The following is a 25,939-nucleotide window of genomic DNA, read 5'->3' as shown; positions in this document are numbered from 1 at the left end:
CCAAATAATCAACATCACAGAGACCACATTCTTTGAACATACAATCATACTAGATATTGGGGAGAAAAAAAAAACTTAAAAAAAACCTCTATGTTTAAAAGCTAAAAACCAAACTCCCAAATAGTTCATGTGCTAAAGAAGAAATAACAACCAACTACTTCATACTAAAATTCAAGTAGTTTTCAGTATTTAAAAATTTTAAATTTAAGGATAAAACATGCTTAAAGGGAGATGTATAGTCTTAAATATATTTGTTGAAAATGATGAAGACTAAAAACAAATGGGTTAAGTGTCTTTTACTCAAGAGGCTAGAAAAAGTAACCCCCCGAAGAAATTAAGAGGAAGAATAGAGTAGAAATCAATGAAAGGAAAACAGAAGTCAATGTCTACAGAACCAAAAGCTGATGCTTTGCTACACAGTGTCTCTTTGAAAAGTTTTTTCAAAGTCTTATCAAAGGAAAAAAAATACAAAATTTTCGGAAAGAAGAAGAAGAACTACAGACCTATTTTTTAAATTACAAAAGTTATCTTGAGGCATCTTTTTGCCATGACTTTGCAAAATGGGCATGAAATAGTGATTTCCTAGAGGAACACTGTGGAAGGGACTGCTGGCTGGCCCCCGTGCCTGCCCGCCCTTCTTTCCTCTTTTTTTAGTGAGGTTTTTGGTTTATTTGCTGTTGACTGAGGCAGAGTTGTACTGATCTCCCTTCTCAACAGCAAAGCTTCCCGCCCTGTGAGCAGCCCACACGTGGTAGACATGCCGGTTCCGAACCCTCAGCCCTTAGCCAGGCAGGCGGCCTCCGCCATTTAACCCACATGCCTTGCAAAGCTGTCGTTTTCTGCCCAGGCCAGGCAGTGAGAAAATCTGGTAAGTTTTGGACTGTATAATGGAACCTCTCATTGCTAGCTAAGCACATGGATGCCTGGAATTAAGAAGTCATTTCACAGACCCCTTAAGCGACGAAGATCTGACCAATATAATGAAAGCTGAAGTGGGGTGCATTATTCCATTAAACAGTCTAAAGGATTAGTTTGGGAGAACAGAAAAGCTAGCAACTCAGGGGCTCCGATACTAAGAAAACAGCAAGAAGAGAAGGAACTAGCAACGGAGTGGCTGAACCAACATCAGAGGGTTGCTGTGAGGACCACAGCAATGAACACAAAGTCCCCCTAGCACAAAGGAAGCAGCCACGAATGTGAGTTTATATTAATATTAAAGAAACAAAAAGATACAATTGCACATCTCTCTGATCAGCCAAGAAAAATTGCAAAGTATGACAATTTAACAAATGATGCTGGAACATCTGGTTACCATATGCAAAAATAAATAAGCTTCAATCCATACCTTGCATTCTATACAAAAATCAACTCAAAATATAAAACCTAAACTATAAAATCTCCAGAAAATATAAGAAGAAACCTCTGTGACCAAGGGTTTGGCAAGACTTCTTGGATACAACACCAACATTTGACTGCTTTAAAACTTTAAATTTCTGTTTAAAGACACTTTTAAGGGAAAGAAAAGACAAGCCATGGACTAGAAGAAAACACTTACGCACTGTATCTGGTAAGAGTCTTATGTCCAGAATATATGAAGGATTCTCAGAACTCAACAGTAAGAATACAACCAGCCTAACTTTCAAAGGGGCAAAAAAAATGTGGACACTTTACCAAAGAAGATATAAAGAATGGAAAATAAGCAGGAAAACATATTTAATATCGTTAAGTTCAGTTCAGTTGCTCAGTTGTGTCCGACTCTTTGCAACCCCATGAACTGCAGCATACCAGGCCTCCCTATCCATCACCAACTCCCGGAGTCCATCCAAACCCATGTCCATTGAGTCGGTGATGCCATCCAACCATCTCATCCTCTGTCGTCCCCTTCTCCTGCCCTCAATCTTTCCCAGCATCCGGGTCTTTTCAAATGAGTCAGGTCTTCGCATGAGGTGGCTAAAGTATTGAAGAAAATGCAAATCAAAACCACAAGAAATTTTTTAAAACTGACCAAATCAAGTGTTGATGAGGACGTGGAGGAACTGGAACTCAACTGCTGGTCGGAAGTTAAGTGGTGCAACCACTCTGGAAAACAGCCTGGCAGTTATTTTAAAAAGCTGAACATACATTTACCACAACCCAGCTGTCCCCTCCTAAGTGTTTACCCAGTTGGATGAAAGTACTTGTTCACACAGACTTGTTCACAGCAGCTTTATCTGGAATCATCCCAAACTAGAAGCAACCCAAATGCCCCTCAGCTGATAAAAGGGTAAACACACCACGGTACATCCATACAGCGGTAAAAGAAGTGAACTGCTGACACACGCTGCAACATGGATACGCTGCAAAATAATTATGGCTGGTAAAAGGAACCAGACCCAATAAAGAGTATTTGCCAGATGAGTCCATTCATATGCCATTCTAGGAAATCAAACTAAACTACAGCAACAGAAGGAAGGTGAGCGGTTGCTGGGGATGGCGGGGTGGAGGGAGGAAATGGGCGGGTGGGAGGGGTGAGGGAGGACACGGGCCACTTCTGAGGGCTGTGGGCATGTTCGTTATCTCGGCTGCGGCTGCAGAGATGTGTGTAAACAGGGACTTTCATTCCATTGAGAGAACAAGTCAGCACAGCCTCAACGGAACCTGGTGAAACTGAAGCCCTGCCCGTGTTCTGGCCTCGAGAGTTGGGGGGGGCAGGGATGCCACAAACCACAGGCCAAGGCCAGGTCCTGCTGCTGTGATAAAGCTTTATCGGGATGCAGACACGCCTTCGTGTACTAGTGTCCACGCAACAGCTGCTTACGGAGGCATCAGGAGAGCCGAGAGGCTGCGGCAGACACCATATGGCTCTGAAGCCTCAAGTATTCACTGTCTGGCCTTCTACAGAAAACATCTGCTGATCACTGCTGGAGACCAACACTGGCTCTTGTGTGCCAGGACACATGCAAAGGAGCCCACGGAAGCGCTCTACACAACAGCGAAAGGCTGGAGAACCCTAAGTGCCCATCAGAGAAGGGACTGATTACTAACAAACACTGGAATACCATTCATCAATTAAAATGAATAAACTAGACCTACAGGCATCAAAACGGGCAGGGTCTCAGAAACTCCATGCTGTCTGAAGAAAGCTGCAAACAGACCAACAACAAGATGAGGTTACACACCTCCAGGAGGAGGCATCACACCGAATCCCCATCAGCGGCCGCCCTATGGTGAGACCAGGACTGCGGCTAGCCCAGAAAGGACTTCAATTTTTCCTTCACATTTTCATTTATTGTTTAAAATTCTAATTAAGATATTTTAGAAGACCCACAAGTTAAATTTAAATGTGACGTCTATAACACACCAAAGAAGAAAAAGCAGAGAAACTTGCTGGGTTTTCCCATCTGACTGTAATACACATCACCCCCAACTTTAAAAATGCTAACTATACTTTTCAAAGCAGCAAATGTTCACCGAACAAGGGAATTTTTTCCCTTTTATCTTCTGAAGGCAAAGGTCTACCCATCTGAAATTTACTTTCAGAGGAAACTGAAACACAGGCCTAGTGCGCTCTGCATAAAAACAAAGAGCTATAAAATTTAAACCAACTGACGCTTCAAAGGCCACCTACAGGACCAGCCTGAGGCGCACACACTGGAGGTTCCTGACAGGTCTGCACAGACCTGCCAGGACAGCAGAAAACTCTCCAGGCCCACGAGAAGGACGGCGACACAGTGAAACTCCACAGCAACAAACCACCAATGGCAGGAAGGGCCTGTCCCCTTTGAGCAGAGCACTCTTCTCCCGCTAGTGGTGTGAGGGGCTCCCTCTAACGGGGGCGGGTGTCAGCCCTACGGGTCTCCTCGAAGCTGCTTCGGGCCAGATCTTTGTGACAAACCAGGACACATTAAGCAGAATTATCTAAAATAAGTAACCGTTAATTCAACTAGAAGGAAAGAGAAACGGCTGCGTGAGTGTCTGCATGTAAACTTACTGGATTGTTGGCTCCTAACAAAGCTAAGAAACCCAGAAACTTACGTTAAAAAACCAAAAAGCGAAGATTTATTCTTATACTTCTAAGGCGCTACGACAGAAAGCTCTTGGTAGCATCTGAGGCTCACTACCTGGCCTGCAGGTATTCACCCCACATCACGTGCCCCAGGGCAGGGGCTGGTGGGAGGCAGGCGGGGGTCCTAATAGAGCCAAGCCACACACCTGGACAGGAGACAGCAGGGAGACCAGACACAGATAGCACGCGCATTTCAAAAGTCAGATCTGAAAACTCAGATTTTCACTCTGTCACTAGCTGGGGTCACGTGGACGGACAGCCTGCCCGCCCCCACGGCACAGAGAGAAGGGGTGGGCCGGGTAGGAAGGGGCTGGCATGGGGTCAGAGCAGGCCAAGGATGGGACTGGGTGCAGAGGAGCAACATCAGGCCCCCAGAGCCCCGCGTCGTCCATCCTGCCAACTGGGGGGTGGGGAGTGGGGGAGGCTTGTGAACACACCCACTGACGTCACTGACAATCACAGGATGTGAAGGGTGCGCCTAGTCCTTGAAAGCAAATGTGTGAGACAGAGGCTAAACACTAGTGTTTACAGAAGTCATTTTGTTACCTTCTCTCCAGGTCTGGATGACTGCTGCAACTTCTCATAATCTTTCTTAGTCTCCAGAATTTTTTTGACAAGTCCTCCTGTTGGAAATCAGTTGGTTTCATGTTAAAGCAGTTCTCTGCCCTAAGAAGCCAGCTTACTAAGTGCGGGTGGGGTGAGGAGGAATGCTAAGGTTCTTTCTCTTTCTATACTGAACCAGTTTCAAATACCGTTTACAAGATAAAAGAGCAAAGCAACTCTTTCGGTCTGTTATAGACTAAGTACTAATATTTCTTTATATTGGGGAAAGAGCCATCAACTCATGAGATAAATACCATATGAAAAGTTATTTGAATATACTTTGTTTGGTACGTTTCACCTCAGAACCATGTGACTATTTTACATTAATAAAACAAAATTAAATCAAAAATTTTAAAGCCTAAAGAGCAAAAGCAAAAGAAAACTACAAACGTAGCAGTGTCATATCGGCATGCATAACCTAACAGAGCAGAGTTATCTGACCATTTAAAAACAGAGTCACTGGCTGTGCATCCCTAAGGGGGTGGCTACTAAGAACCAGAGGCAATCAGACCCAAGAACACCCTGGCGTGTTCGCAGTGGACACACATTTGTCAACCACTGGTTCCATGCTGGGCTTTGTCGCTCAGCTGTGTCCAACTTTTAGCGACCCCATGGACTATATGTGGCCCGCCAGACTCCTCTGTCCATGGGATTCTCCAGGCAAGAATACTGGAGTGGGGTGCCATTTCCTTCTCCAATTAACCACTGGTAATTCTGTTTTAAATTGCTGAGCGTGCAAAATGCAGGGTAAAGAAACATACGGCTGACATTGTTGGGAACCATAATTGCTGGCACAAGCAGAGATGTCCACGGACAAATCAAAGAACTTGGGAAAAACCCTGCAATCATAAATCTAAAGTGAAAATACCAACATGAACTCAGGATTTAACTTTCTTACAAAAAAATTAGAAAATCCCTAGATACAATGACGAACCCAGAAGTGACATGCGACCAGGCTCCTTGGAGATACGGGGAGGGAAGGAAGTACACAAAGGAGCCTAACACCTTTGTCCCACCAGACACCAGGGAGCCAGAGTCTACTGGGCAAACATGGGCAGAAGGACGTGGAGAAAATGCAGGTGGACCGAGACAAAACCACCAAGCATGTTAAAGCTGTGACTTCAGACAGATATCAAAACCATCACCAGCACCGGCACAGCCCTCATCAATCACCCCTCAAGGTGCCAGGAGACAAGTGCCCGGTGAGGAAAACCCATCAGTAAAGGGGGAGCGCGGAGCAGCAAATGCCTGGGGAGGGAAAGCCTGCCGACGTGGAGGCACCAACCAAAATGTGCTGGGGGGCGGGGACGAGAGGCCACTCCCCACAACCCCTGAGGAGCAACAGAGACCCAGAGACCCACGTCCCAGCACAGAGGCAGCAGGCGTGACGCAGAGCCAACATCGCCGCCACCGCCTCATCCAAACAATCGGAACCTGAACAAGTCTCCAGAACCAATTCACAGGAACAGAAGAAAAAGGAAAAAAAAAGAAAAACCCATAACCCCAGGGGGAACAAGCCACAGCCAGCTGTGAAGACCCTGAAGGACAAGCAGCCAGCCTATTCAACAATAAATCACGGGGGCATGAGCCAGGGGGGGGCGGGGGGCGGGGGGAATTCTACAGAGAGAATTCAGAGCTCGACCAGTCAGCTGCACACACAGGGCCCTCACCTGGATTCTGACTCAAAGGAACCAGGAAAAAACACAGAACAACTGGGGGAAAAAACAAGCACTAGATGATACAAGAAGCAGGAATGACTGCTTTTTATAGGCAATAATGGAAATATGGATATTGTTCTTTTTTTTTAAAAAAAGAACATGTTTACAGCAGAAATGATGCTCTCCAAGACGTGAAAAGTGTGGGGAGTGGGGGGTCACCTCAGGTGGAGACTGAGGTAAGACAAGATGACCACTGACTGCAAAAGCTGCATGACAGCCCAGGGCTCGCCAGACAACTCTCTCAGCCTTTACGAACGTTTGAACTAAAAGAAGACACTGTGGGGACCTCCTTCGTGGTGCAGGGGTGAAGACTCTGCATTACCAACGCAGAGAGCAGGGGTTCAATCCCCAATCGGGGGCACTAAGATCCCATATGCCTCATGGCACAGCTGGGAAAAAAAAAAAGACACCGTGCTTGGGAAGAAAGCAGCAATAGAGAACTGTCAACCTGGAGCAGGCCTCAGGAGCCCTCCCATCCCAGGGTCTAACCGTGCGGGTAAGAAGGGACGACATCTCCACAGCTGCCCACCGCTGACCTCCAGGTCCTGCCCGCACCCCCCAGCAGCTTGCATCATCTCCAGGATGAACCACACGCCGAGGATGCGTCGGTGCCCATGGCGTCCTCTTTACTGCTACTCAGACCCCCGAGCGCAGACCAAGCTCACTTCACCAGGTCCTTCCAGAGCAGAGAGCACCCCCCGGGGCACGCACACCGGCCCACGACTCACCGTGCTTCTCGTCTTCCTCCAGTTCCACTGCCTGGGCCTGAGCGGGAGAGGAAGCAGAGAAAACGGAGGCTCAGGCTTGCTGAGATCTCAAAACCACGCCCGCGTAGGTCTCATCATGGGGACTGGGTGAAAGAGGGCGGAAAACTAACTCAAACTTCAGAGGAGAACTCCGCGCACACAGTTCTCAGAGCGGGAGGTCTCGGCCCGGCGTGTGATGCCCCAATGCGCACCGCGCCTCACCCACCATTTCGAGCTCCGACATCTCGGGCAGCTGCGGGGCGGCCTCCACCACAAACTGATCGTCGTCCTCATTGTCAGAGTTCTGCGACTCAGTGATCACGTTGGACACAGTTTTACCACTCCCCGTCCTAAACGAAGAGATACTGGGTTCCATTAGAAACCTTCTCCCAGTCACATGCCCCCATCAACCCCAGGCATCTGGAATTGTATTCCAGTCCTCCCCAAGTCTTCCCCCCGTCTTCACCCACATGCACTGGGAGGCCTCCCAGAGCCCTCAGGCAGCAGCTGACCTCCCCCTCAGGCCTCTACTCTCCAGGTGCAGGGGAGGGTCGTGGTCTTCCTTATGTTACAGTGGCTTCTAGACTACGCTCCCTAAAATCTGCCAACTATGAATTTCGTGTTGTCTGAGCTTCTCTGACAACAGATTAATGTCATCTGTCATTTGACACAGGATGAGATGGTTGGATGGTATCACCAACGTGATGGACATGAGTTTGAGTAAGCTCCGGGAGTTGGTGACGGACAGGGAAGCCTGGCGTGCTGCAATCCATGGGGTTGCAAAGAGTCGGACACGACTGAGTGACTGAACTGAACTGACTGAGCTTCTCCGAAAACCAGCACTCTCGCCCTCACCCACCAGCCCCGGGGCTCACGCTGCGCTCCGGGCTGCTGCCCTAACTCCAGGGGGTTCCCAGAGTTGGAAAGGCCCCACCCAGTCCCTGGGTTCTGGGGCCCCCAAATGCTCTGGCATCCCTCTCTCAGCCACAGGCCAACGGCGGGGCCTGGTCACCGCTGTGGACAGCAGACGCTCAGACCCGAATCCAAGCCCCTGCTCCGTGACCACCCCACACCACCCCAGAGTCTTCCCATCTCTGGCTGGAGAATAGTCCACGCGAAGCTGACTGGATCCTTCACCTTATGTCCTGGGGGCGCCCGTGAGTACACCCTGCCTCTCCACGCTCTGCGGACCTCTGGGGTGGGCGGCCTGTTCTCGGCAGGAGGTTCAGCAGCACCCCTAGCCCCAAGCCCAGCTGGATGCCGGGAGCCTCGTCTCCACGTCCTCCTCAGTCCCAATGCCACAAAACATCCCCGGGGCAGCCCTGAACAAGGACCTCGGCACCGGTCCAGTCCAGCCCCTCCTCTCTTTCCTCTGAGTCCCACACCTCCATCCCCAGACTTACCGTCAGCTCAGGAGAAAGACAAAGAGCCAGGAGCTCACCGCCCAGGATCTCACCAGCCCACCAGCCTCCTCTCCATGAGGCCAGTCCGTCCACCCGCTCTCTGTTCCCACAACACCCCGCCCCCAACCCACACCACCTGCGTCTCCAGTCTCCCCTCCCGACTGGGCCATTCCCACCACCAAAGAAACGTGCTGCTGGTCCCACCTTAAAAACAGGAACTCTTAGGGATTGCATTGAATCTATAAATTGCTTTGGGTAGTATAGTCTTTTTGACAATATTGATTCTTCCAATCCATGAACACAGTATGTTTCTCCATCTGTTTGTGTCCTCTTTGATTTCTTTCATCAGTGTTTTATAGTTTTCTATGTATAGGTCTTTTGTTTCTTTAGGTAGATATACTCCTAAGTATTTTATTCTTTTTGTTGCAATGGTGAATGGTATTGTTTCCTTAATTTCTCTTTCTGTTTTCTCATTACTCGTGTATAGGAATGCAAGGGATTTCTGTGTGTTAATTTTATACCCTGCAACTTTACTATATTCATTGACTAGCTCTAGTAATTTTCTGGTAGAGTCTTTAGGGTTTTCTATGTAGAGGATCATGTCATCTACAAACAGTGAGAGTTTCACTTCTTTTCCTATCTGGATTCCTTTTCTTTCTTTTTCTGCTCTGATTGCTGTGGCCAAAACTTCCAAAACTATGCTGAATAGTAGTGGTGAGAGTGGGCACCCTTGTCTTGTTCCTGATTTTAGGGTAAATGCTTTCAATTTTTCACCATTGAGGATAATGTTTGCTGTGGGTTTGTCATATATAGCTTTTATTATGTAGATTCAATGCAATCCTTATCAAGCTACCAACACTATTCTTCACAGAACTAGAACAAATAATTTCACAATTTGTACGGAAATACAAAAAAAACCTCAAACAGCCAAAGCAATCTTGAGAAAGAAGAATGGAACTGGAGGAATCAACCTGCCTGACTTCAGGCTCTACTACAAAGCCACAGTCATCAAGACAGTATGGTACTGGCACAAAGACAGAAATATAGATCAATGGAACAGAAGAGAAAGCCCAGAGATAAATCCACGAACCTATGGACATCTTATCTTCGACAAAGGGGGCAAGAATATACAATGGAAAAAAGACAACCTCTTTAACAAGTGGTGCTGGGAAAACTGGTCAACCACTTGTAAAAGAATGAAACTAGAACACTTTCTAACACCATACACAAAAATAAACTCAAAATGGATTAAAGATCTAAATGTAAGACCAGAAACCATAAAACTCCTAGAGGAGAACATAGGCAAAACACTCTCTGACATGAATCACAGCAGGATCCTCTATGACCCACCTCCCAGAATATTGGAAATAAAAGCAAAAATAAACAAATGGGACCTAATGAAACTTAAAAGCTTTTGCACAACAAAGGAAACTATAAGCAAGGTGAAAAGACTGCCTTCAGAATGGGAGAAAATAATAGCAAATGAAGAAACAGACAAAGGATTAATCTCAAAAATATACAAGCAACTCCTGCAGCTCAATTCCAGAAAAATAAATGACCCAATCAAAAAATGGGCCAAAGAACTAAACAGACATTTCTCCAAAGAAGACATACAGATGGCTAACAAACGCATAAAAAGATGCTCAACATCACTCATTTTCAGAGAAATGCAGATCAAAACCACAATGAGGTACCATTACACGCCAGTCAGAATGGCTGCTATCCAAAAGTCTACAAGCAGTAAATGCTGGAGAGGGTGTGGAGAAAAGGGAGCCCTCTTACACTGCTGGTGGGAATGCAAACTAGTACAGCCGCTATGGAAACCAGTGTGGAGATTCCTTAAAAAACTGGAAATAGAACTGCCATATGACCCAGCAATCCCAGTCTGGGCATACCCACCAAGGAAACCAGATCTGAAAGAGACACGTGCACCCCAATGTTCATCGCAGCACTGTTTAATAGCCAGGACATGGAAGCAACCTAGATGCCCATCAGCAGATGAATGGATAATGAAGCTATGGTACATATACACTATGGAATATTACTCAACCATTAAAAAGAATTCATTTGAATCAGTTCTAATGAGATGGATGAAACTGGAGCCCATCATACAGAGTGAAGTAAGCCAGAAAGATAAAGACCAATACAGTATACTAATGCATATATATGGAATTTAAAAAGATGGTAACGATAACCCTATATGCAAAACAGAAAAAGAGACACAGATGTACAGAACAGACTTTTAGACTCTGTGGGAGAAGGCAAGGGTGTGATGTTCTGAGAGAATAGCACTGAAACAAGTATACTATCAAGGGTGAAACAGACCTCCAGCCCAGGTTGGATGCATGAAACAAGTGCTCGGGGCTGGTGCACTGGGAAGACCCAGAGGGATGGGATGGAGACGGAGGTGGGAGGGGGGATCGGGATGGGGAACACATGTAAATCCATGGCTGATTCATGTCAGTGTATGGCAAAAACCACTACAATAAAGTAAAGTAATTAGCCTCCAACTAATAAAAATAAATGGGGGAAAAAAAAAACAGGAACTCTTTAACTTCTCTGGGGCCTTCCCGCCACCACCTGCTGCCTCATTCCTTCCCTTCCCTGGGCAACAAGGCTTAAAAGACACACCCACGCTGCCTCCAGGCCCTGCATCCCAACCCAGCTGAAGCCCACTCCGACAGGCCCGTTCTCCTTTTCCTATTCCTTCGTTTTGATGTTTTGTACTGTGTCCACACTGGATCCACAGGGAGATTCGTAAAATTTATAAAAGCCCTGCGTGTGGCTTGTCTTTATACTGCTCGTGACTTTCTATCTTTTGTTTCTAATTTTTGTGCAGTTAAGCCTTTAAATTCTTTTATCCCATTTCCCCCCTGATTGTCTTCATGCTCAGAAAATCCTCTTATCTAGAGATGGAAGGCACACACCTTCCGCGTCATGGCAAAGATGTGACTGCAGAGCACGAACCCCTGTGTGGAGGTGGTCTGGCCCGTGCTTAGAGGTCAGGGCCCCCCACAGGTGCTGTGCTCCCCGCCTCAGCATGTGCTCCACCCTCGCCAGCCCCACCCGCGCTGGGGAAGCCCCTTCCCGGCTCCAGGTGCCGAGACACCGACGTGGCTGCCCGGGGCCCCACCTGTCCGTGGTCAGCGCCTCCGCACTCTCCTGCCGTCGGACCCGGGGAGGCGCAGGCCGTGCGCTCCCAGGCCGAGGTATCCGCCTAAAAAGAGACACAGAACACTTGCACGTTTCCGAGTGGACAGAAGAACAGCCACGCTAATGCCAATTTCCAGGCCACCTTCAACCTGCCAGTTAAGACATGATCTGCAGAATATTAAGAATATCCCACTAACCTGACAAGTCTAAAAGCACCCACCTGTTATTCTCATGAAGGTAAAAAGAATGGTAAACATAAGTACCAGGAATCAAACCTGTGACAAAATTTAGCTGTGAGTGCGAATCTCCCTTAGGCTCTGAAACGCTCTACAGGAGTCAGGTGCATCTCAGGTACAAGAAGATTAAGCGGGCTTTGCTGTCTCTGAACAAACACTTGCTCACGATTGAGCTCAAGCAGCACACGAGCTGGGGCGGCAAGGAGAGGCGGGGGCGGAACCGGGGTGCACAGACCTGACCGCCGCAGGGAGCTCGCCGGGCGGGGGCTCGGGGTTCTCCGGCGCCTCGCTCTTCTCCTGGCCGGGAGCTCCAACGTCTCCTTCTGGACAGGCAGCCGGCCCACCAGCAAATTCACGAAAGAAAAAAAAACAACAAGTAAACGTGTGAAGAGACAGCCATCAAAACAGTAACAAATATGAATGAAATTTTCCTCATCATTTTGATGAAATTAAAACAGACGCTTGGTATCTAAATTTGGGGTAGGTGTGTGGGGACAGGGGCAAACTCGAAATACAAACTGGGTCAACTTCTCAAGAAAACAGAACTCAACAGGTAGGTCTGTCAAGTAGCTGAAAGGAAAATACAGCCTAACGGCAGACGTGGACACATATGTGCACACACGCACGTGTCAGGATGCTCAGCCGCCACCATCACCACAGGGACAGACACTAGGAAACTCAGGAGACTGTGGTCTGGTCCCGGGTCACACCCTCGTGTAAGACAGTCATCACGTAATACACGCGTAATCAACAGCGTGCGGCGCCCAGTCGCTCAGTCGTGTCCGCTCTGTCCGCTCTCTGTGACCCCGTGGACTGTAGCCCGCCAGGCTCCTCTGTCCATGGGATGCTCCAGGCAAGAATACTGGAGTGGGTAATGTATGTTACATAGCATAGATGGGGGTCTAAAAGGACTTTCATTCAAGTTATGAGCACTGGGATTACCAATGCTTTTCATTTTCTTCATGTTTTTCTGCATTTTTAAACTTTTTTTTATTTTGGCTCTGTACCATATTATTTTTATAATCTGAATAAAGTTTTGTCCATTTTGATAAAGATTTCATCAGTAAACAATAAACCCAAACTATTAAGACAATTAAATTTACTCTACTATTTAAAGTAAAAGTGCTTTATACATTAGAAAATAGTAAAACCAGAATTTGATTATTGGAAATATAATTTATACTCAAGAAAAAAATTCCTGAAATACATTCTTTTAAAACATAAAAAGTTAAACCTTAAATTGTTGGTTACGTTTCCTTAAGCTACTTTCACTAATACAATGTATAAAACATAAATCTGAGAGTACATGTTAGAATCTGTACAGATGGACACAATTTATACCAAACAGCTCTATTTAAGGCCATTACTTACCTGCATCACTAGGACAATCACCTAAAAAAAAAGTACATCAGAGAATCAATTTCTGTCAGAAAACTTCAGTATATTAAATGATCATAACAGGATTTGAGAAAAATATATTAGTAATAACTTTGGATGTCCATTGGGGAAAAATGGTCATTTCCTCCTAGTCTTTTTTCCAGCTTCCTACTGCCACTGTTTTATTTTTAGAGAGAGACAGACAAACAAAACCACAAATCATAATATATCATTCCTTGAAAACAGGAGATAGGAATGAGGAGAAAGTGTATCAGTCACGGAGATGAGTGACAGACACAGAGGCGGGAGGTGACAGAGCCAGCCGCAGGCAAACGGGGCCCGTCTTACGTAAGTCAGTCACGAATGTCTTTCCATCGGCTCCCAGAAGGGAGGGCGTCTGCCCTCAGCAGTCGCCACCCAGGACTCTTCCTTCAAGTGCCACGTTACAGGGACAAACGTGACAGCCGAGGCCACGACCAAGGAGGGAAGCGCCATGGGGTGGGTGGACCCAGGACGGTCTCTGTGCTACACTCTTAAAATACACAAACACATGCGCGGAAGAGCCAAAACTCCCTGGATGCAGGACAAGAACCGACGCCGCCAGGGACGGCACAGGTGACCCGGAGGACACATGCATCAACGTGGGGAGGGCCAGACCGCAAGGGCGGCCTGCGGACACCGAGGTCAGAGTCACAGACACGCTGCCCCAATCTTCAGAGCCGGGAGGGGCTGTGGGCCACAGGGGCTCCGAGGGCGGCGGAGGCAGCCCTGCACACACAGGCAGCCTGCCCCCAGCAAAGCGCGGTGCCCCGCCTCGTGGACGCCCCCGGCCCTGGGCCCCACCTGCACCACCCGGCCTCCACCCGGACACCCGGACTGAGGCCCCTTCTCCCTTCCTCCCTCGTCCCTGGCCAGCGCACCACCGCCCTGGTCAAGGCCGCCAGCCCCTCCTCTGCACTCGGGCGTATCCGCCCTCGGGCATCCACACGCCTCCAGGCGACCCCGCTGCTCTGTCCCACCCCATCGCCCCAGAGCCCGGGCGGTCTGGCCTCTGGACCACGCACTACGCTTCCCACATGAGCTGAGCATCATGAAGCCACTCACCCCTAAAAACGGCATCGGCGTCCTGTCTCTAAGCTCCCAGTTCGGCCACTGGCCCCGACTCCCGCCCCTGCTCTGCCCTGAGGCCCCGAGGCCCTCCCTGACCCTGGTGTGACGTCTCCCCGCAGACCACCCCCAGCAACTGCTGCTGTGCCTGCCCATCAGCTCACTCAGGCGCTCTCTGCCCGAGGGCCAAGCGCACCGCAGGCCTACGACAGACACTTTCTGCCGAACAGGCTGGCAAACACCGGCCCTCCCCTGCCCACACCCCTGCGGCCCCGGCGCCGGGGCACGGCCTGGGGGCTGCAGGCAGGGCGCCCCTCTGCACCCAGCAGGAGCTCCAGGGCTGAAGAAGGACATGCTGGTCCAGAAAACGGGGCATGTGTGTGCATGCACAGCCGGTTCACTGTGCTGTACCACGGGACCTAACACAACACTGCAAAGCAACTGTACTCTAATAAAAACCTTTTCTTAAGAAAAGCAAATACTGAAGGTATAACTTTACTACAACTTTTTTTTTTTTTTAATGCTGAGAAAGAAAATCATGCTTGAGAGCAGAACCCTAGAGAGGGAGGACTTGAGACAGAGAACATCACAGAAAAGTCACAGTGGAGACAGCCTCCGAGCTGCTGGGAAGTCCTCTTTGGACGGGAAACCTGGGGCTGCAGCCCGGCCTCCAAGAGCCCCAGCAGCAACTGAGGCTTGTCCCTGGGTCACCCCGACACTTCTGGGCTCAGGGGGAACTCGGGACACAGGACGGCCTGCTGCCCTCGGGCTGGGTCTAGGACGTGCTCCTCTAGTTTATCATACAGGCAAGAGCAAGTCACCAGCCACGTTCAGTCCTGAGTGTGGACGACAAGGGGCTAGGCCTCGGAGGGTGGGGGGGTCAGAGGCCTGGGAGCCTGCAACTGCGGCTATGACCCCGGGACACCCTGTGTGGGGGACACGCGGGTGACCAGCCTCCCTCTTACCTTTCTGCTTCACGGCTGGCTCTGACTCAGCGCTGCCTCTCCACAGACTGGCTGCATTGTCATCTGAAATACTAGCTGAGTTAGTATTAGCTTCTTTCGTTCCTGACGTCAGACAGTTAAAGCGGGTGATTAAGACAGAAGCATGCAGCGGGGTCACGGGGGGCACCTTACACGTCTGTGCCTCCCCACCGACAGCGCGCCAGGGATGACCTGGGGCAGCTTTCTAGAGGATGCACCTGGACCGCTCCCCTCAAGCCTGGCTCTGGGATCAGGAGCAGGGAAGGGGAGCCGGGAAGTGGGCAGGCCCCACCCACTCAGCCGAGGCAGAGGCCGGGCACCCCCCATTTCCAGGACAGCCTGACACCACCAGTCCCCCCTGGGCTCCCCACGACGGCCCGGCCTGGGAGTCATGACCTGAGGCTGCAGCTTCAGGACGGCAGGAGCAAGAGGGAAACGCCCCTGGCTCTGCACAGGCCTACACGTCAGACGCTCCGGGACGCCTGCCTCCTGTTTACTGACTGACGAGCAAATGTTGACCAAAATAGAAAAAAATATCAAGTACCCAAGAAATAAAATATTTCTCCTATTAAAAACAAAAGCAGGGGGGCTGAGGGGACACACTGTGGATTGTGGCAAGAACCAGGGAGAAACCTGACCCATTACTACAGCACTGACCCCCCCACATCTAAGAGGAATCCGGAGACAGAGGAGTCAGCTCTTCGCATCAGGTGGCCAAAGTATTGGAGTTTCAGCTTCAGCATCAGTCCTTCCAATGAACACCCAGGACTGATCTCGCTACTCTCCCAGAAACGCTCCAGCCAGCATGTGGCCCACAGCACATCACAAGCGCCCCGCTCTCTGCCAGGGCTCTGGGCAGCATCTAGCCACACAGAGCCGCTGACCGTATCTAAGTGCAAACGCAGACACCCAGGACTTATACCAGGGGAGCAGCCTGGCACAGGGATCAGCCTCGGCCTCGCATCCTGGGGTGCAGAGACGCTGAGTGCATCCTGACAGGACGTGAGGCAAAGGGCACAGTGTCACCTACGCAGGGTGAAGGCAAGCACGCTCTTCAGCCCAAGTCTGATCAGGCCTTTAGATCGAAGGGAAATATGGGAGGTGGGGGGGGTGCTCTAAGCTAAATGACGCCACGAGGAACAAGCGGACAGACACGCTGCACCCGACCAGCAACCACACCGCTCTGGAAAGTCAACGTTCCGGGACAAAAGTTGGTGGGTGGGTGGTATATTCCAGATTCAAAGAGGTTGAAGAGACAAAAAAGAGGATAAAAAGGGAGACTGCAGCCTGGGTTTCAGACGCTCCAGGGGGATCAGTGTGTTAGGTGCAACAGTCACTTCATGGCTCCGTAAGTGCATGCCGAAGTGTTCAGGCGGAATACTTAAAAGTATTTAAATATCTTTTACATACTTTGAAATCATTCATAAAATAATGTCATTATAGATGAAGCAAACATGCCAGAACCTTAGGACCACCGAGTCCAGGTGAGAGGCACACAGGTGCAAATCGTTCTATCCTACTTTCATATATTTTTCATAATAAAAACTTCTAAACAACAAAAGAACATGAAATGAGGGAACCCAGGCAAAATAAAGAGATGGATGGATAGGCTCCAGGAGATCGCAGACTGTCAAATGGCTGCAGGAAGACTGAGTCTCCTTAGACAGCCTGCATGACAATGGGAGCCAGGAAAGACAGTGCTTGTGTTTTGAGAAATAAACGGACAAATCTTTTGATGAACTTTTCAATCTGCCTGAAAAGGCAAACAACATGGAACAACAGACTGGTTCCAAATAGGAAAAGGAGTACGTCAAGGCTGTATATTGTCACCCTGCTTATTTAACTTATATGCAGAGTACATCATGAGAAACGCTGGGCTGGAAGAAGCACAAGTCAGAATCAAGATTGCCGGGAGAAATATCAATAACCTCAGGTATGCAGATGATACCACCCTTATGGCAGAAAGTGAAGAAGAACTAAAAAGCCTCTTGATGAAAGTGAAAGAGGAGAGTGAAAAAGTTGGCTTAAAACTCAACATTCAGAAAACTAAGATCATGGCATCTGGTACCATCACTTCATGGGAAGTAGAGGGGGAAACAGTGGAAACAGAAGCTGACTTTATTTTTCTGGGCTCTAAAATCACTGCAGATGGTGACTGCAGCCATGAAATTAAAAGACGCTTACTCCTTGGAAGGGAAGTTATGACCAACCTAGACAGCATATTAAAAACCAGAGACATTACTTTGCCAACAAAGGTCCGTCTAGTCAACGCTATGGTTTTTCCAGTGGTCATGTATGGATATGAGAGTTGGATTATAAAGAAAGCTGAGTGCTGAAGAATTGATGCTTTTGAACTCTGGTGTTGGAGAAGACTCTTGAGAGTCCCTTGGACTGCAAGGAGATCCAACCAGATCATCCTAAAGGAGATCAGTCCTGGGTGTTCATTGGAAGGACTGATGCTGAAGCTGAAACTCCAATACTTTGGCCACCTGATGCGAAGAGCTGACTCACTGGAAAAGACCCTGATGCTGCGAAAGATTGAGGGCAGGAGGAGAAGGGGATGACAGAGGATGAGATGATTGGATGGCATCATCGACTCAATGGACATGGGTTTGGGTGGACTCTGGGAGCTGGTGATGGACAGGGAGGCCTGGCGTGCTGCAGTTCACAGGGTCACAAAGAGTTGGACACGACTGAGCAGCTGAACTGAACAGGCAAATAAGAACCACCAAGCCCATGCACTCTCTCGGGACTCCCCACAACAACGCCGGCTGGCTGGCCCGGGAGCAGTCAGCGTGACGAGGCACAGCTTCAGTTTGAAGCGCTGGCCGGGAGTGGACAGGGACTGAGAGAGACCAGCGCCACTGGACCTGGAGGCTTCAGGAACTTGACCACCGGCTGGCAAGCCCTGGGTTCCGAGAGTCCAGGGACGGCCGGGGCAGGATGACACATGTGATGACGGGCACCCGGGGTGGGCGCAGGGACAGGCTCGAGGGCGGAAGGGCCTGTGGGGAGGGCCCCCCAAGCCCAGGTCGCCAGGACCTCACCCAGGCACAGCGAGCGCATGGGACTCGGCTTGTGGCCAGCAGGTGGCACCAGGCTTCCCCTCATCTCCACAAAGCACTGGTCTGAGGCCCCCGGCCAGAGCTCTGTGCTCCTTCAACACGCAACTTCCATTATTTTCACAGCTGAAGATAAAGGTCTACAAAGATCGTACAGTGCTGAAGAGCTCTCCGATGTGACTTTAAACCCATCACACCCTCTCCGGACAGCACTGGCTTACCCTGCCTGGGGGCTCCGCAGCTGGATAGGTGATCAGCACCGAAGCCCTTGTGCACGGCATGCCCATGACAAGGCAGCCACCGCACGGGCCCCCAGGCAGGTCCCCTCACACCCGGCACCCACGAGGAGACGCCAGCTCAGCGAGCACACCCTGCAGCTCGCTCCAGGCCAGCGGGTACACGGGTCTGGGTCTGGAGGCGAGGTGCGTCCACGTGGGCCGCCCAGCTGCCGGCACGGGGCAACCTCTCACTCCGGCTTCACCCCCAGCCTGCTCCCCTCTCCTGAGGCTCCGGGACCCCCGAGGGGCTGAGAAAAGCTCCCGCAGAAGTGAAATAAACCTTCATGAGATGCGGCTGAATGGCACCACCCGTGGGGTCACTGAGAACGGGGTGTCCATCCGTAAGAAAGCGCCCTGCCCCGATGTAGGTCATTCATCCCCCACACTGCTCAAGACCCAGATACACCGCACAGGGCTGACCTACTTGGAACAGAACCACCACGGATCGTCACTGCTGAACTGATGATGGAGCAGAAGGCTTGCACACACATCTCTTAGAAAAGCAAAAAAACAAGGAAAGTAGAACGCAAGCACAGAAAGACGGGCCTGCTGTTACTCTAGTTACAATTACTAAGTTTTTACAAACCAGACAGAGCTGAGGCCATCTCAGCCCAGAAAAATGTTTACCTTTCCCTGAAGTCAAGATTTACACTATTTTCTCCCTTAAATGTCACTCAAGAATTGCCACATTTCTGAAGAATTGAGTTTATCACAGGGGATGACACTCAGTTGTCATCTCGGATGATCCCACTGAAATTCCAAATCCGCATATCTGTCCTCACCATATCAGCAGGATGAGGACGTGCGCACACGTCATGCTGCCAGCCTCAAACGTAAAGGGTGCGCCACGGGGACGCCGTCCCTCAGACGTAAAGGGTGCACCACGGGGACGCCACCCCCAGGTGCTCCGAGCAGACATCTTTAAGTATTTACTGCAGCAAGGCCGTGTGCATGCTCAGTTGAGTCCGACTCTTTGCAACCCCTCCTAGGCCCCTCTATCCAAGGGGGTTTCCATGCAAGAAGACTGGAGCGAGCTGCCATTTCCGCCTCCAGAGGGTCTTCCCAGCCCAGGGATGGAACCCACATTGCAGGCAGATTCTTTACCGCTGAGCCATGGGGGAAGCCCATTTATTGTGGAGCATTTTCTTAATAGAACACAACAGAACAGTCTGGAGAAATGAAAGATAATTCTTTATCTATCCACACCATTTCATAAAATTCCAGCAGCAAGATAAAAGAAAGCACTTTGAATTAGATTCAGAAGTTTCACACATAAAAAGGCAATGTCAATGTTAAGGTTAACCTCAGTGAAAAGGTTAATGTCAAGCTGAGTTACTCTTTCTCATCGTAAAACTTAGCAGATGAAAGCAAACAGAACATCAAGTCATTTCGGGTCTTCAATACATTGTGAAAAGAATCGGATGAACATTAAAGTGGTGGGAATAATTATAAAAAAAATGAAAACCACACTAAGATGTAAATATTTCTTATCAATGCAGTGAAGAATTTAAACTAAAGAATATGTTTTTCTCACCTATTTCTGAAGTTATAGTTTCCTGATCTGGTTCATTATTTAATCCAGACACTATGGGGTCTAAAATTTTAGCTGAAATGTTATTGTCCTTTCTTGCTGACATGAAATAGCTAACAACAGATTAAAATACTGCAAAGGCTTTTGCGTCCAGTTGCTTTGGCTTGTTGGGATTTACAGGGGTTTCTGCCAAGGTCACCAACTAGCTGTCCCGTCCACTCAATGGTCGGTTCTCTGACTCCACGGGATGCTGGGTAATACACCCCCCTTCCCTGGCTTCAGGACACCCGCTCTCCAAACTCCCCTCCACTGTGCTGGCCTGTGTCTCCTCTGCCAGAGCCGCCCCCTCCTCTCCGAGTCTCCCTGGAGGGGAGAATCCTGGGTGCCCTGCTCCCCGAGATGAGGCCCTACGTGAAGGTCCTATGCCACCCTGGGAACCCGCAGCTTCTTCACATTAACGCTGGCTTCTCCAGGTCTCTCCCTGAACCCCAGGCCACAGCCCACCCGCAGTCCCAACACCTCTACCCGGCTGTCTCATGGGCACCTTGAACGCAAGGCCTCCAGAACAGAAATCCTGGCCCAGCCACCCCATCCGCCAACCAGCTTCTCCCAAAGCTTTCCCCGCATCCATAAGCAACACCATCTAGGGTCAGACTCCGGAACCCAGGACTGACCCTCCCTCTTGACTCCTCTCCTCGTGAACAGGGGCCGCCTGCTGCGTCAGCACGCCCACCACCCCACCCCGGTCTTCTTGGCGGGGACCCTTAAGCCCCACCATCACAGCCTGCCACCCGCACACAGCCACAGCCCGCCAGTGGCTCTCCGCCTCACTCCTGCTCCCTGCAGTTTTAATGGGGGTGCTTCTCAAGCCCGGGCCAGTCTCCGTCCTGCTGGACACCCCCAGGGGCTGCGTTCACACTTAAATAGCCCATCCGGCAGACGCAACCCCTGAGGACATCAGCCTGCCACACAGGAGCCCAGTCTCCGGTCACTTGCCCTCTGCTCCAGCCTCTCCACCTGGCTCCCAGGCTCGCAGACAGGCAGGCCTGTCCCAGTGACGGGCCTCTGGCCAATCCTGGACACCCTCAGCTCATGTGCTCAGCGACCCGAGCCAACTCTGTGCAGACACCCCCCCCCCCCGCCCCCCACTCCTCTAGGCTTCCTCTCCCTTCAAAAGACTCTGCTAAACTAATAGGAAGGTGTACACCTGACCTCTCCTTATTATCTAACAGAGGGTGTACACCCTGACGTCTCCTTATTATCTAATATAGAGTGTACACCTGGCTTCTCCTTATTATCTAATAGAGAGTGTACACCTGACCTCTCCTTATTATCTAATAGAGAGTGTACACCCTGACCTCTTCTTATTATCTAATAGAGAGTGTACACCCTGACCTCCCCTCATTATCTAACAGAGAGTATATACCCTGACCTCTCCTCATTATCTAACAGAGGGTATATACCCTGACCTCTCCTTATTATCTGATAGAGGGTATACACCTGACGTCTCCTTATTATCTGATAGAGGGTGTACACCCTGACCTCTCCTTATTATCTAATAGAAGGTGTACACCCTGACTTCTCCTTATTATCTAACAGAGGGTATACACCTGACCTCTCCTCATTATCTAACAGAAGATATACACCTGACCTCTCCTTCTTATCTGTCTTCTCCCTCTAAAGCGTACTCTCCATGAGCACAAGGACCCCACAAACATTTGCAGAACAACGGAAGGCTCCAGTGGATCACGGGCCAGGGCCTGAGCCGTGGCAGGGAACCTTCACTTGAGGGGTGTGGAGGCCCCCTGTGGCTCAGACCCCTGGGTGGGCGGCCCCTCTGCCCTGCTCCGCCCCGGCCGCCCGAGGGCAGTGCTCCAGCGCCAGGGCCCCTCCCAGAGCCAAGCAGGTGCATCTCTGCTGCAGCAGCCACAGGGCTCCGTCTGCTCCATGACCAAGCAGAGGATCCGGCAGCTAAAGGTCTCAGCTCGCCAGCGCGCACTCTTAGCCTCCCCTGGGGCTCACTCAGTCTTACCGAACTGTTTCACGGTATGCTCCTTCTTAGCTTTACTGTAGGAAGAGTTATGTTCTTTTTCAGGGGAAAGACTGTTTTCACTGGTTCTAGAGTCCCTTCTTCCTGACATGAAATTGCACAATGAAAATATGTATTAATTGGTAATGCTGCATATTATTGAACAAATTAAATTAAAATGCATTCACTAGCTGAAAGTGCTTCACTTTGCTACAATTCACCAGTTAAGAATAAGCAAAAAAAAAAAAAAAACTCTCACATTCTTAGGCAGAATGCTTTTTGGATCCTCTAGAGATTCTGGAATGACTTTCGGATTCTCAGTATGTCTAACAAACGTGATACTCTCCCCACCCCCACGCTTCTAGTAAACTCAAGGCTTCTCTTCTCAGCAGGAACACAGAGCGCCTGTGTCTCTCACACCTCCTGGGCGCCAGACACGTGCCCGAATGCTACCCGTTACAAGAGGGGGCAGTGCCAACTGTGCTGGGTGAGGACCTGGGGTTATCAGGTCCGCGCTCGGCGAGCGGGCAGGGAAGAAAAAGAGTTTACCAATGTGTCAACAGCTCAGCAGAGCTTAATGTCATAAAGCCAGCAAATCTCTGATAACCAAATCTCTTAAAGACCAAATAAAAGGAACCTTATGGTACAAGCTTACTCATCAACTCAGATGCAAACATCCTGGGTTATTAGAAAAGAAAAGCAGATGACACAACCGTCAGCTTAGAAAATGAAAAGAACCAATGTAACAACTCTGCATCAAGATTCACTACAGGCTAGATTGAAGATACAGCCACATAAATCAATAAAGCTTCTATGTATATTCCAACAATGATCACCAAAAAATTAATGAGGAGAAGAAAGATACCATTTCCAGAAATCTGAAAACAAAACAACTGAGCGATCCCTGACTGGCAGACACAGCCAAGCACCGCACACACGTTTCTGGAGAGGGAACCCTCATCTAACTTGAAAGCAGCAGGATCCAGGCTTCCCAAGAACAAAGCCTAGGCTTCACCCAAGTGCAGGCGCCTCCTGACAAGTCTGTTTCGTGGGAGGTGGGAATCTCTGACTCATGGAACTCAAGTAACTGGAAAATGTCTCTGCAACAATAAGCAAATAAAATGGCTTTGCAATTTTTTTTTTTTTTTGAGAAGAAAAATGACAGGGAACTGACAGTGAAACAGAAAACAGTAGAGTAAAACAAAAACAAAAACACCAGGCTCCAGACTCCAAAAGGCCTGCGGGGAGAGCACAGAGCAGGAGAGAAGGTATAATTAGTCAGGAAGTGACCCTGGAACACCTGGTGAGTGACTATGAAAAAACAAATTCAGAGCCTCGTTTTATATCATGAATTAAAGAGATAATCAAAAAGTATAAATATTAAGACACATGAGAAAACACAAATCTTCATCTCTCAAATCTCTGGACAAACCACAAAAAAAAAAAGACTGGTGGTGCATAAAAATCCAGTGCATAAAAATTAAACACCTAGGCAAGTCAGAAACCAAACATATTTAGAATTAAAAAACTGAAAAGATACAAGAAACAAATAATTATTTAAAAATTGGCAACTATACAGTGCATGGAATTCTCTAGGCCCGAATACTGAAGTGGGTAGCCTAACCTTTCTCCAGCAGATCTTCCCAACCCAGGAAATGAACCAGGGTCTCCTGCATTGCAGGCGAATTCTTTACCAACTATCAGGGAAGCCCCCCAAAATTGGCAGATGTCCATAACATTAAGGGAGCACACAAATTAAGAACACTCAGACTCCGTCTATGGAAATCAGCAAGGGCTCAAAACAAATCCTGGGAGAAGGTGTGGGGGAGAGGGCAGGGACAGTGCCCACCGCAGCTGAAGCCTCAGGATGTTCATGCTGGCCCCTGTGCCAGGAATCACACCTGGGAACCTGTCCCACAGAGATGGCCTGAAAGACAGACGAAGTTCCTGGCACAAAAACGTTCACTAACGCTTTTATCAATGTCAAAGATTGAAACGTACCATCTAAGTTTAACGTCTCAGTGAAGAATTTCAACTACTACATCGTTACTACACTTACTTTTAAGTTTTACAACTTAGGGAAAAGATGACTTTTTCAGGAACCACTACTGCTCATTCAAAGTTACTCCATGCTTCCACTCAAAGTCCCCAGCACTGCCAGCCTCCATCTGTCCCTCCCCGCCCTGCACAGACTGGCACTCTTTCCCTGGTCTGTCATAACAAGGCACCACTCTCGGGCAAACCCAGGCCAGGCTCGTCTGCATCAGCTCCAGCTTTCAGCATGACCCCTAGGTACAATTTCTGCTCTTGTTTTAAACACTGTTTTAGACAGCCCATAAACACCACCTGTCTAAGGGCAGGATGCTCTCCACGTCCACCCTGTATCAGGACAAAACTAGCCTACCCAGTCAGAAGAGTCAGAGAGACACAGAAGACTAACAGATACTTCTGGGAAAATCACACTGAATCATATCTTTTAGATCAGAACACAGCTCTCCAGCAAAGAGTGTCCCCTGTCCCTGGTGTCGGGAGTTCACACGTGTGCAGGTGCACGCACGTGCGTGCGGGTGTGAAAGCCACACATCTGCATCGTCATTGCAGTCTCTGTTCATGCCTTCCAAAGGCAAAACTGCTTTCTATCCACAAAAGCTTATCCCTAGTGGATGCTGTGGTTAAGGCCAAGAGTCTAACACTTTCAGATACATTATATGATAAACCGTGCAGTACCTTCCACTGAATTCTTGGATCGCCGCTTTGACGTCTTTGTTGTCACTGACCTGGATGCTCTAGTGGAAATTTCAGTCTTTAGGAAAAAAAAAGGAAAAAAAAATTAATTGATGCCCCACACAGCAACATCATGCATCATGAGCAGATTTATTATTCAAGCTCAAGGAAAAAGCCAAACATGGCAACACCCAGACGCTCTGAGAGGTGAGCTGAAGGCAATCAGGGAGGCAGGACCTGAGAGTGGGGATCAGAAGGAAGCTGAAACCTCCTTCACTCTAAACGCAGAACTCCTCATTTTTTGTACAGCCCTAAAAAGGTCAGCCACCTACTGACCATCCCTTGAGAATCTCTGTCTTATCAGCTGAGTTTATGAGGACTCAACCTCTGTCGATACAAGCTCAATTATTTCAGTGTGCTTGTGAACAACTCTGAGAGTGCAAGCCTACTCAACGTTGTGTAAACAGGAGACAGCACAGGCCACCCCGCTGGCCGCTGGTGCAGTTCCCCACCCGACCCCTCTCTCAAGCTGCCATGTGGACCCCTAGCCAGCCCCGCGGCGTCCACTCCACGCCTGTCCATCTTCCCTGTGGCTGCCCGGATACACTTTCTGAGATGCAGTGTGGATGATGAAGTCAGGGGGACTCTAAACACCCCCAGGAGGCACGGCCTGGACCGTACCCCATCCACGGGGAGCATGGTGCAGGGTCCCCCAGGGCCAGGCACAGCAGGACAGGCCCCTCCAGCCAGCCCTCCGTCCCCGTCTGCCTGGTGACTTAATCCCCCCACACTGACCTGAAGAGCCACCCCACCTACTCCCACACCATGACCCGGTCCCTCTGCACGCCGCCCGTCACACCTGTTACACAAAGGTACAAGGAGGCCCTGGAGTCTGCCCCAGAAACCCAGAGGATGCACACGCCCCATCTACTCCACAGGCAGGA

General features: G+C 49.4%; 1 protein-coding gene across 6 annotated transcripts in view; it reads right to left on the bottom strand.

The window, feature by feature from the left end:
• TRAF3IP1 (TRAF3 interacting protein 1) overlaps positions 1–25,939 on the bottom strand; it is a 62,979-nt gene that overhangs the window by 28,040 nt on the left and 9,000 nt on the right. The window contains exons 7-15 of one of the 6 annotated variants that reach the window (XM_061122617.1): positions 24,999–25,074; positions 22,275–22,376; positions 15,354–15,428; positions 13,276–13,296; positions 12,140–12,227; positions 11,649–11,732; positions 7,339–7,462; positions 7,095–7,131; positions 4,592–4,668 (exon numbers count right to left, since the gene is read on the bottom strand). In XM_061122617.1, the coding sequence (XP_060978600.1) occupies positions 4,592–4,668; positions 7,095–7,131; positions 7,339–7,462; positions 11,649–11,732; positions 12,140–12,227; positions 13,276–13,296; positions 15,354–15,428; positions 22,275–22,376; positions 24,999–25,074 (684 nt within the window). Of the gene's footprint in view, positions 1–4,591; positions 4,669–7,094; positions 7,132–7,338; positions 7,463–11,648; positions 11,733–12,139; positions 12,228–13,275; positions 13,297–15,353; positions 15,456–20,245; positions 20,342–22,274; positions 22,377–24,998; positions 25,075–25,939 lie in introns of all 6 variants that reach the window. The other 5 variants (XM_061122618.1, XM_061122622.1, XM_061122619.1 and 2 more) reach the window with 5 other exon arrangements.

This window comes from Dama dama, chromosome 20, assembly GCF_033118175.1.
Source record: "Dama dama isolate Ldn47 chromosome 20, ASM3311817v1, whole genome shotgun sequence".
Classification (NCBI taxonomy): Eukaryota; Metazoa; Chordata; class Mammalia; order Artiodactyla; family Cervidae; genus Dama; species Dama dama.
Note: the sequence above shows the minus strand (reverse complement) of the source record. Positions and strands in the feature narration are given on the sequence as shown.